Consider the following 16,149-nt stretch of genomic DNA (forward strand, 5'->3'; position numbering starts at 1 on the left):
TTACAGGAGAAATTTGAATGATAAAAAGGTAATCTCTAATGGCATTACAGTGTTCATGTTTGAATTGATTGTGTACTGAACACAAGCCTTTGAGATTTCCTTCTCCACAGAAGCTGAGATTCCATAGTATTGACTTTAATAGGCAATCATTCAACTTTAAAACTTTTAAAATACACAGTAAATTTAGTACAGGAAACTTACTATTGCAAAGTTATGGATAAAAAGGTACATTTCAGCATCCACTCAGCAGTGTTATGGCATAGAAAAGCAGAGCTGGGATACATGATTTTGATTTTCATGTCTTCTTTCTGGTATTTTAACATTTGAGTTATAAAGCTCTGTTAATGTCAGTTTTTGAAGGAATATGCGAAGTTTCATACTCATTTCATTTATACAGACATGCTTTCCAGAAAAAAGCAGCACTGTAAATTTATTTTCATTATGTACATAAATATAAAAAACAATTAAAGCTGACAAAGAATTTTTAGATTTCCATTTTGATAACTGTATATTGTAAAGTAAATATCTGTCCGCATATTTTCCTAACTCTTCAGAAATGTGCTCAGTGACAGATAATTCTGCAGCAGATGTGGGAAGGTTCAGATGGGTATTGTCTCCTGAAAAGTACATTTGCCTGATGAAAGATCTAAATGTTTTCCTAATCCTGATACTGATCTTTTGTATGGCTTTTGAGAAATCATTTCTCTTTTCTCTAGGGACTCTGTTCTCTTGTGTAGTGTATTTTCAGCAACAGAGAAAGATCTGTGCACAACAGCATTGGAATCTTTTTGCACTGGCATGCTTACAGTATTGTAGCAGGAAACAATTGGTTGATTTTTTAAGGATTCTTTGTCTTTTGACAGTGTTATTTCCTACTTATTGTGTTGTCTTTCCATTGTTCCATCTGTGAAGACTTCTCATGGGAAAACTCAGTGCATTCAAGGGAAAAAAAAATGTTTCTTTTCCAAAGAGTTAATATCACCTTATTTTAAATAGGTGAGAGAATAAATTAAGCCTAGACAAATTAATGGCTGTAAAGAATTCCACACAAAATAACCGCGTATTGCCAGAAACAAAAGTTGTACTAATTACAAGATCATCTCTGAAGAAAACATTCCCAGCTTGCTTTGTCATGCTGACATTCTCATTGGACTTTCATAGGAGAACAAAGGTTTTGTTTCATTTAAACCTTGCCCTTTAATGGCAAAGGTATGCTTAAGGCACTAATCCAGCAGTATAACAATTGCAAGCTTTATAACCAATAGCACATGAGAGAGCATGCTGAGAGATACATATCTTGGGTCTGTTCTAGGCATCAATCCAAGAGTCTGTGCTGTAACTGCAGGAGAAATACAGAACCTGCAGTCTTTAGAACACCCTTAGAAGTCTTATATATAGCATATATAAGTGAGGAGTTGCCAACTCTTGACTGGGAGAGGTAGAGGGACAGTGAAATTAAAAAATCCCTAACCATCTTGTAATTTCCATTGCCATAGTGGAAGTTCAGCCATATTGAAAGAGGACCAAGAAAATAGCTTCTAAAATACCAGTTACAGTTACATAAAAATAAGACATTTTGTTGGAGGAAGAAATTTGGGTACCATTCAAGTGTTGTATTTTCTTTCCTTTTATTCAGGTTTATTAAATGGTTTATTCTGGTGAAAGGTAAGACCTGATCCAGCTTCCAGTGACTTAAATGGAAAGCTTGTGTTGATTTTGTTCATAGAGGCTGTGTCCATGAAGAGTCAAAAATGGGAATTTTGTTTTCTATGTGTTGGAAACGTGATAGAATTTGCATTTTTCCACTGCACTCTGAGGAATTCCACACTAATGCATTTTCAGAGAAGAAAACATGAGGTTTTAAAGCCAGAGATTATTATAACTGTTTAAAATTAATTTTTACTGTGGAAAAATAACAGTTCTATTAGAACCAAATATTTTGTCAGAATGCAGCATTGTGCATCATATGCATTTTTTATCAATAAGATAGTCAGAATGGCAAAAAAAAAAGGTGATGAATTTATGAGTTCAGTGCAGGATAGCTAATATGTGCTGCTTGAGATACTCATCTGGTAGTAACTGCACGTTCCAACCTGACTCAGGCAAACTAAGAACCAGACTCCCACAAATATTTCAGCTAACACGTCTGTTCCTCATTGCTGTGGACCATGAGTCTAACTGCCTTTTTCTTTTTGGTCTCAAATTTGCTACAGTATGGATCAAAGGTGTCTGAAACATGAAATTTTTTTGCAGGAAGAAAACAAGATAGCTTTAGCATCTCCAGATACTGAAGGAGTGAATCAAAATTGGGACACCAATAACACATCCTCATCAGCATACCTCTCTTTTCCTGTCTGTTAAGATTCATTAAAGTTTGGACCCAATATAAGCATTGGAAGAAATACACTTTACATAAGGTCAGTGGAGAACTTGTTAAGAGTTTCGTTGTGTAATCTGCCAAAGATTCAGTCCACTTTGAGAATGACACTTCAGCCCCTCTCGGCTTCTTTGCATTAACTGGATCAAGCTGTTCCTACAGCGATTGAGCAGGATCCATGCTAGAGTTCAGAGGCCAAACAAAACTTTCCCTCCTATTTTCCTAAGTTGCCAAAGGTTGTATTTAAAAAAACCCCAGATGTTAAGATCAGGAATGCAGGCTAGAAGCAGAGTATAAAAATAATAGATAATCAGTAGAGCACACTCTGTTGCAGAACTTGGAACTCAACATAAAAATTACTCAGTCTTTGGCAAGGAAACAAAGAACTGAAACCAATGACAATCTGTAGTAACAGTCCACATAAAAGGTAACAGCTTTCTATTACTACAACTTCTTGCCTTGGCTGAGACTCAGAGGAAAGTAAGTGATGTGGGTAGCAGCACCACTAGTGGACATTTTTTAAATACATTTAACAAGCTGCTATATGTATTCTGCTAAGATAATGATAATTCACAAAATCTACTTTTCAAAGACTAAAAAATAAAAGGTTGCCCTTGTGTTCCCCATCCCAGTCTGTGTCATAGATCATGATGTAGTCTTTTCATTACATAAACACCCACTATTTTTCTACAGGCCTCCATGGGAATGTAAGGAACCAGAAACCTTTCGAAGAGCTTGGTATGTATGTTCACCCAACCTCCACATCCTTGCAGCTTTAACTATTGCCTCCTACTGGATATTGATCAGTCAGCAGCCAAAAGCTTTAATACAACAACCATTACGAGATGTATTCAGCAGTTTAGTTTGAAAGAGGCAATTAAGAGAGAGAGAGATACAAAGGACCTGGATCCAAAAGTAGGCTTGCTTACTCACAAACTCCACTTTTTTGTTGTGTACTTATAAAATTCTCTAGTATTTCATCAGAAAGGGAAAAGTGTTTATGATTTCATCTGTACTATACAACTGTTCAGTTTTCTTTGTGCCGAGCTAAAACAGGAGGAAAGATCTAAAGAGCTTAAATTGAATGAGATACTGTATTCATGTATTTGTTAAGTAGGCAACCTCTGTGATGATAAAAAGGTTGGTGCTGCACCATTATATGTACTGTATCCTTTAATCTTTTTTTTTTATTATTATTTATGTGTTTAAATAAAGCATAAGAGAGCTATGTTAAACAGTTATATTGATTTTTTTCCTTTTGATTCTATTAATCTAGCTTCAGGGTCAGGTACGTGTTTTGTGAAATTCCCAGAATAACATAATCTTTCACTGCACGTCTGTAAGACTGTTTGGAAGAGCAAAAATAATATATATATAAAGCACAAGTTGTTCGAAAAATAACTTGTATTTACTGAATTTCAAATAGGTATCTGGATTACTTTGTCAAATTAAAGTACTGCTGTACTACTTATCTCCCTTTCCAGGTGCAAGCAGTAGTGTTCACTAATATTTTGCAGGGTAAAAATGAAGAGTACAATGGATAGTATTTCTTGCAAAAGGAAAAATATTTACAGCATAATGGCATAGCACAAATATTTTGAAAAGTAGTATCAACTACAGTCTCTCATAGTATGCTGCTGCTTAATAGCAGATAGTTCCATATTGCTGATATTGGGAAGTGAATTTTATGTAAATACACTAATATAATGAGATTTCTTAATCCTGACTGGTGGAAGAAGCTTTTCAAGCACATTTGCTAAAGTCATAGTCAGTGTCATTAGTCATAGTCAATGACATTAGAAACAACATTTCTCTAAGAAAAGAAAGATACAGTTTCACTGCTGTAAAAACTAGTTGCACTATTTCTAGCTAATTCTGAAAACAAACTGTGGGACTTTGCAGGACTTAATACATATAATAAATGACAAAATAATTTTGTTTAGTCGATATATCCAAAGAATAAAATTGGTCTAAGTAGAATCCTTTCCTAGTTTATTCTATGTGTGTGTTAAAATACATAAAAAAGCCTTGAAAGGAAAAAACAGTAAAAAGTGTTAAGATTTTTTCTAGGTTATTAGTGTTTTGGTGAGAAAACCTGCATAGAATTGAAAAACAGAAAAATGCATCTATGGTCATTCAGTTTTAAAACCAAGTTTATCTGTGGATTTTGATTTTTGCTTTTGTGTGTGGTCTTATGCATCTTGCTTGAAGCATTTCCCATATATCCTCAACTTCAACGTGTCTCCTCTGAGTATATTCTCTGGTGCCTAATATTAGAGTTGTACCTACTTTTCAGGCTGTCAGTTGCAAAACCAATATCAGTCTATCCATTTATTCAGCCATGTATTCTCTCAAATTGTAGTTTTCTGTCAAACTCGGTTGGCACTGGCTGGTGAGCTGATTGGAGCTGCAGTCTCTTCAAGTTCTCCCCTGCTTTGACTTCTTCTTGTTGATGCATATGGGGTCAAAAGCAAGCAAAAGCTGTACTAGGAAATATGTAAGTTGTGTTAGAGTGGGAGAATAATACAGACATCATGTATGTGATCTCCCAGGAATAAAATCTGAGTGATGTGACATGTTTCTAAGGGTAAATATGGTTTGGCTGTTAACAAGGGAGAAGTTTCAGAAGCATTGGAACAAAGAGATACTGGGCCCACATTTTCAAAAGAGTCAAATCTGATCTCTAGATTCGTATTCATATGGACACTTAAGTGGTGTCCAGAGGGAGATAACTCTTGGATAAGGTGCTAGGATTTTGAAGTGTACATACTGTTAAAAAAAGGGATATACTGTTTTTAAGCAGAACTTGGTATGTGCAGCAAAATGTATACATGATTTTGAAAATTTTGCTGTGTAGTGAAATGGCCTGTAGATTTGTGACATAAATAGGGAAACTACACTGCTTTCACACACACATAAGATTTCTTTGCCTTCTATTTTAAAAATATTAACACGTTTAGTTTAAAATCATTCAGATGTGTCATTCTAACCAGTCTCAGCCGATCTGATTAAGTACAGCAGATATTTTCCTGGCATAATCGTACCAAGCAAGTTTGCCTGTTGGTAGCTCTACAAATGTCTTGAAACTCTCAATTTCTGGAAAACATAAGCAGGTCTCTGTGAAACATCAGAGGAGGGCTGCTGTCTCAGCAAACAAGTCACATTCACAAGGGACCAAGGGTCTGTCTCTGCTTCTGGTAATTTTTACATTGGTTTTCATATATATATCCTCTTTTTTTTCTTTTTTATCCTGACATTTTTGCATGATGGCTCATTGCCTTTAAGCTTGTTCAGCTAGAAGATGACCAATCCAGACACGAGGAATGGCAGGACATGCTGAGATATAAATGAATAGAACATGGTTTTACATGAAAGGGCTTTTGCCAGGTTTTCTACTGAAGTGTGCAAATTTAAAGCTGTGGATCAGTGCCCTGCTATCTGCACACTTAGTGTTGGGTCACAACATAGTGACAGTGACAAACTCCTGAGCATCCAAGCCCACTTAAAAAACTGTATGGAAGCACTCAGCAATAAAGGACAATGCCTTCAGCAGTCAAGAGCTACCAAGGTCTTTTGAAGACTGATGACCAACTTGGAATATCACTTTACATACATACCATACATCCGAATGCTGTGCCATTCAGAATTGCCAAAACTGTGTCTGGTACAGGGAGTGCTGTAACACTAGTTTGGCATTCCACCGTAGCTTATGTAGTTACTCCCAGCAAGATTAATTTGCGTGAGCTCTTCAACTGGAATTAACTTGGTCACAACTATCTTTAGCTCTCCAAGATATTGTGCACATATATCTGGTACTGGAAAGCTCATAGCAGCTGGCATTACATCAGCAGTTTCCTCAGCAATACAAAAAAATTCAAGCTTCATGATGCAATTACCAGAAGCAGTAGGAGAATATTTTATTTCTTCAGTCTCATGCTCTTCTATGGTTTTTTAGCCATTGGCTCACTGTTCTGCCATTCACCTCATGAAGGACAACACTCTGTTGAATGGATGGGTTACTTTTAAGTTTTCTGCAAGGAAAAAATTCCATAGCTGCAGAATTTCTAACCATCTGACTGATAGTCTGTTTTTCCAGTGCCCAGACTAAATGCAGAAAAAGCTGATGGTTGTGGAGATGCTTGAGATGAGTCATTACTTCTTTGCTTATTTTTTAATAGTTTTGCCCAAATTTCACTGTTTTTCTCTGCTGCTCAGTTACAGATTCTTGCCTAGTTTTCGCGATGTTCTTAATTTTAAATCTCTTCCAGCATGACAGCTCTCCAGATTTTTACCTGTTACCATCTGTTGATTTTTTTGCCCAAATATTCTTCTGTTTTCTAAACTGAATCTCATTGCAATATTCTGCCTGTGTTTCTAATCTTCCCGTGACCCCTTGTATTATTTCTCCATTTTCAGCAGTGTGCTCAGCTCCTCCTAGTTTAATAGATCTGCAGATTTCATTAATGTACCATTTACTCCCTCTTCTAGCTCATTATTGAAGCTATTAAATGAGATCAGAAGTAATACTAATCTTTGTGTACTGCACTAAATACCTCCCTTCAAAGTTGTTTATCATTACCTTTCATTGTTTGTCATCACCCTTCATTTCAGTCAACATGATAGTTCATTTCCAATTTGATTTAAATTTGGGAGCAGAATTTTGACACATTTGAGATAGGAGAAGGAAAGCTAATCAACAATCCAGCAGAGGCTTCTAATTAATGCTCATTTAGAGGATCAAAGTTAGAAGCCCTCTACTGCAGCCACAATGTAAGGTGGAAACTGTCTCCATAACTTAATTGAGAACATCTTAAGCTCAGTGCTAAAATATCCTGCAGAAAACTGTACTGCCAAAATTCAGACATGTGACAGTATAGCTTCTGCTCTTTATTCATTAATTTTGTATTACTATTAAAAAATCAAGTTTGTCTGGCAGACTTCAATGTGTTTTAGTAAATTTGTTTTCTCAATAGCTGTTCCATTATATTGCCAGGGAAAGAAGCTAAATTTATGAGTAGCTATTACAAAGACAACTCACAGAATATGTGAACTTCTATCTTTGGTTGTTTCAGAGACATACAGTCATGCTTCCAAAGCAGCTACATCCTTCTGTTCCTGCACACTGTAAAATGTCAGGAAAGAGATTTTAATTTTCAAAACTCCTTCAAAGTTTAATTTCTAAATTCCCTAGTAAATACTATTAAACATATTTATAATATGTCATTAGGAAACATCAGTCAGGAAAATCTCATTTTGACAAGATATAATGACTCTGATAATAATTAATCCCACATGACTTAAGGGGTCAATGCCAAAGCCTGTTCATCCTTCACCTTAATGTAATATCTAGCATTTTATAAAGTTAGGATTTAAACCATTAGCATCTGTGCCAATTACTCTTGGTCTTTATTGACTTATTGACAAATATCTTTGTCCAAATACATTCGGATATCCAGGAACTGCTTGATTTATTCCTAGGAATACTCAGCTTGAGCTGATTTAGTTACATATAGTCCATGTCAGTGCAAATGTAAAAACCTAAAACCTAGTCTGGAAAAAATCTGCCTCAAGATAGAGCTGAGAGCTTTTACAGTTTTGTATTTATATGTCTTGAACAAAACAATGACACAGTGAAATACTGAAATTTAGGTTGAGTTAAGGTTGTTAGATGTAGTGAAAATTACCAGAGTAAGAAGGTGAGTGCATCCCAGGGTCTATCATGTCTAATGGAAATGTAATTGCCAAGTCCAGCTCCTGCAACAAGGAGTGGGTTCGTGAGTCCAGAAATACAACCAGAAGCGGGGTCACAAATCCAGAAATCGTGTTGCCAGGACAGTTTGAGATTAGTTGCTGTAAACGCAGCTTTTCTGAATTTTTAAGCTCTGCATCTTTTGGTATCTACCTACTTATCTGGCATAGCCTGCTATCTCATTACTGTGAATCTGCCTTAACCTCTGAGGCAAATTTTGTTCACTCTTCCCCAGATTGCTTATGGAATATTTTCCTCCCACTCAGTGTCTCCTAAACCCCATCTCTGGCTCTGTTGATTCCTGCTAGGGAATCAGCAGTGACACTTTTTAGCCTTGTTTTTATGGTTAAGCATTTTATAAAACTTTTTATTGGGTTTTTATTGCTACTATCTCCTGTCTGCCCCTCTCCCCCATTATTGAGTCACATACTTATTATATCTCTTGTGAAGTCAAATTGTATGATTTTCTGGGAAAAGATTTAATGTGACTTACTTACATTTTCGAAGGTACCTACCAATAACATTTAATGATGTAAAAAATATGCATTATTACTCTGGTTCATTAATACCTATTAATCATGATTTCAGCTGTCCCTGATGAGTTTTACTGTTAACTGCCCAGTGTTTACCTTCTTGCAAACGAAAGCCTGAGGATGCTACTTCAACCAGAGAATACTAACTAGTTCAAGGCATCAATTTTTGGTCATCTGTATAAAACACGAAAGGGATATGTATGTTTGCCTAGAACATATGTCAGCATGTGTTTTGGGAACAAGTTGGTATGTTGTGCCTCATTTCCCCCTCCCCTTTGATCCTTTGTATTCAAGGGGCTTTTACCTTTCATTTGAAAGACACTTGAGGAAATGCATGCCTGCTGTGAAAGCCTGATTTATTTTGCATTGCATCTGCACTGTCTGGTTCTGCAATGTGCACTGTGGAATTAAATCAGCTTCTCTGCATCTCTACAAAGGATTGTAATTTTTTTTTTCGCCTAAGAAGCTGACTCTTTCATTGTGTGTATTTCTGGCTAAAGCATGTGCATTAACTGAGCTAGTGGCTTGTCTATTTTTGTTAAGGTTTGTCTTATTTTTGTTATCAAAGAAAATATCATATATGTGTATAATGCTTTGCAGGGGTAGGTCCTTACCCAGAGACACTGCAAAATCAAAAAGGTGCAAGAAGAGCAAAGAAGAAGAAAAAATAGTAGTGGTCATAAATTACTGCCTAGCAGTCCAATATGTGCAGGTACTGTCCTTTGCAAAAGCAGTGTGGTTATAGTATTGTAATAAATGGGGAAGAAACTCCTGTAAGTCCACAAAAGAATTGCAGTGGTGCCACCTAGTGTGCCAGGTATTACATTTTTTTGGGAAGGGACAGTAAACTACTTGCAGCCCACCCCACTTGCTACAACTGTACCTTGACTCGTCCTCCTGCTGCTGCTCTCTTCCCAGCCTGCTGACAGGAGAGTAGTAACAGCATTGACAGAAGGTAGAGGAAGAGACCTGAGGGCTGTTTTGCAGATGCTGATTCTGGCACACATGCTATAAGGTTGTCGTTGCTGCCTTAGAAAAAATGAACATCCATGGCATTTTAAAGAAGAAAGATTGCTGTTCTGTCTGTATGCTCGTACAAATCTTACTTATTGGTTTCAACTGCTAAACATGTAATGTTCAGAACATCCTTTCTCATCTACTGCAGGCAAGTTGTTTTGGTGTTGGGAGAGAAAAAAATAGCTATCTGATGCCAGAAAAGAAGAGGCGCTGCTGGTTTTTGAAGCGTAGTAGAAGAGGTGGAAATGAATTTTTGCCTGGTGGCTAAGGATTTATGTTGAGTAGGTCATCCAAAAAGTTTTTTGTCTGGGAGGTGGGAGATGGGAGGAAAGTGAAGGGGAACAGGGATCTGTCCTGTGTACTAATGCTTCATACTAGGTGGAGCCCTTTTACTGTGACCACGCTAGGCTTTTCCACTGCTGCCTTTTCCAGTTTCACTCTTAGCTGACTGAACACCTCTGCTTTAATCTTGAGATATGCAAAGTGCATGGCTTGCCCTTCAGTGTGTGAAGCTGCACAGGGTTTATTTTTGTCTTCAGTACAGAATCTGCTTGTAACAAGTAGAAGAGTGATCAAGCCGGAAACTGTTGTCTGCAAATGAATCCCACATCTCCATAGTGTCGCATAATGCTGTGTATTCACCTGTCCTCTGGAGCTGGTGCCAGAGGATATTGCTTTTCCAGCTGGATTTGCTTGGGGGGCAGCTACAACAGCATATCATATTGAAGGTGTAAATTTTTAGCTGCCAAAGTGTTAAGGAAGTTTTAAGTGAATGAGAAGTCAGGATCCAGAAAGGAGTGTGCTTGCCTTGTTATGTAGATGCTACATCTGGTGCAAATCCATGTGGCACTTCTGTTTAAACACTTCTGGCCTGAGTAGTAAGAAGAGGGTAAAAGATGTTTCAAATCTCAGAAATATGGTTAGGTAATGGAAATGGAGGAGAAACCTTTCACCAGCTATTGAGAATGGCGGGGGGGGGGGGGGGGGGGGGGGGGGTGTGTGTGTGTGAAAACAGATACAAGTAATTTTCCAATTAGTTCTTGAGGATTTCCTTTCTCTACAGCTAACTTAAGTAGATTATTATTGTCTATTCCAAAACTGGATGAGAGAACCATCTCATCAGACCTCGATAATCGTAAGGGATCCTCAGTTAGGAATTCAGCTCCAAAGAATATGAAAAACAATGAACTGAGAGGTTAACAGTTGTGAAAACAGATACAAGTAATTTTCCAATTAGTTCTTGAGGATTTCCTTTCTCTACAGCTAACTTAAGTAGATTATTATTGTCTATTCCAAAACTGGATGAGAGAACCATCTCATCAGACCTCGATAATCGTAAGGGATCCTCAGTTAGGAATTCAGCTCCAAAGAATATGAAAAACAATGAACTGAGAGGTTAACAGTTGGACTTGTGGAGGCCCTCCCCCAGGGACACGTATCATGTTCCCAACTGAATGGATGTGCTCATAAAGTGATTTGTCCAGCATGATATGAAAGTATGTGGCAGATTAAGGAATGTAAACCTATAAGATACAGGGCCACCTACAGCCATAGTCCCCTCCCCCCGCCCCAAAGTTTATCCTTTCATAAATGTGTGTTTAGAGACCTTTAAAATACATGTAGATCTGATTTTATCATATTATACCTTGCAGCTTGCAGGCACTTAACTTCCATTGATTTCAGTACCTAAACGGGAGTTGTAGATCTAAAATTGTCTGTGAGGATGTAGCCTTTAGTTCTTGGTTATTGCTGAAAGTGATAGTACATGCCCATGCTTGGTACCTTTTAATGAGCTCAGTTAGCTTCACCTAATAGACTGAAAGCTCACTGTTCCTGGGAATCAATATTCTGGGCCAGATTCTAACTCGAGTCCTGCAATGCACATAGCTCTACTAACTAATTTTTAAAATGAGAATTGTGTGTGCATATAGAATGACATTATAATTTCCTGCCTTTTGAGTGGCTAGATGTGCAACCTTAATGTTCTCTTAATGTATTTTTAATGAGCTTTCCTAAGGCTTCTGAGTGGGAGAAACAAAAAAATAATCTATAATGTGGTCTAGACACTACTCAGATGACCCTTTTCCCACAGAAGTAAGAAACACAACAGGGAATTCCTCCTCCTGAAAGCTTTGGAGCTGTGCAGCTTCCAACCTAAAGGCAGCATGATTGAAGCAATAGTTCTTGTAGACTCCAAACTCAGTTGCTGCACATATCACAAGATACACAGTGGATGAGGCAAAGGCTGACAGAGTACTTTATTTTTTACTGTCAGCTATGTATTTATGCACAGCACAACCTTCTCCACTCTGTATATTTCAAAGTGCTAAAAAATCATACCAATTGTACTCTGCATGCTCAAAGTGCAGATTTCAAAGGTTCATGACTCAGTCAAATCAAAATCAATTTGCACCAGAACACTCAAAAGCACTTCTTCTTACTGAGGGCTATTTCTATGCTAAATCTCAACTCTGCGATTTTTTTTTTTTTTTTTTTTTTTAAGAGAGAGAAGGAAAAGTTGCAAAAAATCTCGCAATGGTAAAAGTGGTTTTCTTCACTTCTTTCATATGCCAAATAGTTGAACTGTATTAATTCAAATAAAATGTCACCTTTTGGGCAGAGACCAGGCCAGAAAAATTTTACTCCAAAATGTGAAAGCACATCTGAATTAGAAGAAAGGCTAACTTGGATAAGTACATGAAAACTCAAATACTCCGATCAGTAATATTCCTGTTTCACTAGCTTCACTTACATGGAAAAACATTCTATCTTGTTCCATTGTTATAATGGAATGCATTATATAATGCAGAGAACAGGGAGCATGCCTTGTGTTTCATGTTAATTCATATTAATCTCTTGGTGACGTCTTATGTGATGAGTTGGTAGTTAAGTCTCACCTATGTGCTTGAAATGTAAAATCACTTCCTCATCACTGTTCTTTCCTGGCTCCAAAGCTCACTAAAACTCAGGGTATGTCTACACTATGCAGTGCTGTAGAGTCTGGAGGTTTCAGAGCAAGCTTAGAGGTGCAAGCTCGGTTCATTGAAGCAGAGCAGAGCTCTGTGCAGACTAATTGTGTCTCAGCAGGATATGTTAGTGTATGTGAAGCTTTCTGTTGCCTTGGCTAGATTGTTTCCTACACGTTATTTAGCTAGCTCAGATACTCCAGACTGTACAGAGAGACTCTTCGAACAGCATGAGGAGTGCTTGAAAATGGGCTTGTTGCTACAGCCCCAGTCAGGGCTTTTTAGTGGCTAATGGCCACTGGAGTAGCACTGTCATACCTCTGCTGAAAATCAAATGTTTCTCCTCCTCCCTCCCACCTCCTTTGCTGGGGAAAGGCAGACAAAAAAGAAATTGTTCCGCATCTGCTCTAACTGCTGATTCTTAAATGAAGGTCTGTTAGCTGCCCATTATGGCAGCTTTTGGCTTCTCTTCACTCTGACTGTAGTGAAAAAAGAGCTATATCATATTGATATGGTGCAGGAAGCCTGTTTTTAAAGGCTTCTAAATTCTAGGTACCACCAAAGAATTACTGTTATTTGTTATTTCCTGCACTCCTCTAAAATGACTATTTATTTCAGCCAGCAAATTCGAAATCAAAAGCAGGATGTAGAAAACTTTTAGTACTGTGTTTTTCTGAAAATCATACAGACAGAGTACAAAATCTGTGATAAAATCTGAGATTAAGGGAAACTCAAACTGTCTCAATTTAAAATTTGACCTACATTGAAGGTTGTCCCATATAAGAGTTTCCTTTATTGACCAACCAAATGTAGATATATCAGTGTTCATGCACTGCAATAAAATTCTGTAAAGAACATGAAATGTGACAATGATCTTTGAAAAGCTAGGTTATAGAAGTGATATTACAGATTTTAGTAATGCTGTAAATTAAGTGTCTTCAATATGCTTAACCTTGCATTAAACTTAGATTTAATAAGACAGATGTGTATTAAGTACTGAATATACTTAAGGGAGCAATCTTGTATTGGCAGGGGATGGACTCAGTGACCTCCTAATAGTTCTCCTCCATCTCTAATTTCTATGATACTAATTGATTATTAAAACACTTTTATTGAGGATTGATATGTAGCTATTATATAGTTATTAATCTTACAACCCAACTAATATTTAATTTATACATGATTTTAACACATGATGTCATTTTCGTTTTTAAAGAGTAACCCTGGAACTGTGCATTCATTGAAGCTCTGAAAAATCTTGCTAGTAAATGAGGTTGGCCATTTTGGGGTTATTTGGAATTTTATGATACAATCACATTTTGCACGAGTGTAAGTCTGCAGAGTTCTCCACATTAAAAATGAAATGTTTGCCTCAGCTACAACATTGCTCCTGAAAGACAAAGAAGCTTGTCATGAAGAAAGGTGCATTTATTTGGTTTAAATACTATGTAATGTTAGTACTGTGTAATCTCAAACAACAGCTGTGTTTTGAATATTTTAAAAGTAATCTATCTCAATTTTGGAATTGAAAAAAAATTTACCAAACACTGAAAGTGAAGAAAATGGTGCAGGGCTTTTGAGCATTCAAAAATTCATTTCTGTGAATGTTTGGCTAAGTAAAATGCAGAAGTTTTGCAGAGCTGCGTTATTAATTCAGCTTGTATATGCCTAGGGCCATGGCTCATAATGGCATTCCTTTCTTTTTAACAGACTGTCAGGATTTTCAAAGGACATCCAGAAAGCCGTAAGTACCTATTTGGTGGATGTATTTCTCATACCCTAAAGGCTTTCTTTGATATGGACTGATCTTTTACATTTACGGATGGAAGCTGCATTAGAAAATGCCCTTTGTGAAGACCTGTAATATCTCAAGAGTTGCAAACATCTGATTTTTGGCCGAGGAAGTATGAAGAGTGTCAGAACTCTGAATGCGTTTTGAAACAGGATTTTCAAATAATTAGCAGCAAGTGAAAAAATGAATAAATGCAAAACCTAACACAAATACTAATGGTTGAAAGCTCCTAGTTGCTTTAATGATACCAGGAGTGAGGAGGGAATACTGCTCATTTTACTCACAGGATTTTGGGGGATTTGTGCCTACTTTGTGATAAATATTTACATTTAACATACGTCTTTTGATGTCAAAAGTGTAACGACCAAGTTTAGTTTTTCAAGCAGAAGGCTGGAATGCAGATGGAAAGGACCTTAATGTCTGGGACACATTCACCCATCAGGGAGGAGATCGAGTTTGCAAGAACCAGACTGGCGATGTAGCTTGTGGCAGCTACACTCTGTGGGAGAAAGATTTGAAATGTATCAAACAGCTTGGATTGACTCATTATCGCTTTTCTCTTTCCTGGTCACGTCTGTTACCTGATGGGACGACAGGTTTCATCAACCAGAAAGGCAATTGTTTCTTAAAAATAGAAGGTTGCAGCTTTAATTCAAGGTTATTGCTGCAGTCTGGCATAATTAATCCAGTATGCTATTCTGCAGTGTAGCTTTGAAATTGCAACTTTTTTCAGAGTAATTATGGGATGATTTTTTATAGGTTTGCAACAACTTACTAATTAATATTCTAGATCCCCTTGGATAGCACAATCTTTTGGGATAGGATTAGTATTATGTTTCCTATGTATCTTTTTGCTTACTCCATTTTTTTTAATTGTAACTCTAAATCGTTTTGCTTCATCAGAATGTTTATACTTACAGGGATCCTAGCCATGAGGGTATTTTTGGATGGCTTACAAGAGACAAGTATCTTATTTGGCAAATGAATTTAGATAGTTTATCAGTATACTCCGAGGTACTGAACTTCACATTGACTATTTTGTACTCAGAGGGACGTATTTTTCCCATATATATTCTTTAGCAAATTAGAGAGGATTCTTCAGATTCAGCTAGAAACTGTGCTTAGTTCTGTGACAAACACAAGACAGTCCCTGCTCTGAAGAGAAGAGTTTTCACAGTCTCAGCATACAGTGTAAAAGTGAAAAGGAATACAGCACATAAACAGGATGGTCAGATTACTAGAAGTCAGACATAAAATTACCTACACCTCTGATTTTTTTATTGTAATTCCATAGGTATGGACTTAAGATTAAGATCATTCACTAGGAGCAGATAAGACATGGCAGCTTTGCCTGCAGAACATCGGATATAGAAGAAAGAAGAAATAAAAAGAATTGTGAAGAATAAAAGCAACTGAGGCTGAACCAAAAATGATGTGAGAATCAAAGTACTTGGCTGAGGTCTCTTGTATGCTGAGAGGATAATATTTGAGGAGAAAAAAAGCAAAGTAGGTTTGGATGAAGTCTGAATCTCAATTCTGCCTCCTACTCTTCTGAATCTCAGTTCTGCTGAGAAGGTGTGCATCTTTATACTTCTGGGGCGGTGTCTGCCTTGGCAATTCTTCTGCTGGTTTGAAGATTGCAAAGATGGAAGGCTACAAAGGGAAAGGGTTTCTTAGAAAATGCTCTTCAGGTTATCCTATCTTGATAGGAAGAT

The 16,149-nt window shown here is 37.1% G+C and overlaps 1 protein-coding gene across 1 annotated transcript in view; it reads left to right on the forward strand.

The window, feature by feature from the left end:
- LOC104411292 (cytosolic beta-glucosidase-like) overlaps positions 1-16,149 on the forward strand; it is a gene marked incomplete at its 3' end in the record, with an annotated part of 38,284 nt that overhangs the window by 16,801 nt on the left and 5,334 nt on the right. The window contains 3 exon segments of the mRNA XM_010021678.1: positions 9,260-9,371; positions 10,332-10,404; positions 14,821-15,048. Coding sequence (XP_010019980.1) covers positions 9,260-9,371; positions 10,332-10,404; positions 14,821-15,048 — 413 coding nt within the window.

Source organism: Nestor notabilis, unplaced genomic scaffold (assembly GCF_000696875.1).
Source record: "Nestor notabilis isolate BGI_N333 unplaced genomic scaffold, ASM69687v1 scaffold309, whole genome shotgun sequence".
NCBI lineage: Eukaryota > Metazoa > Chordata > Aves > Psittaciformes > Psittacidae > Nestor > Nestor notabilis.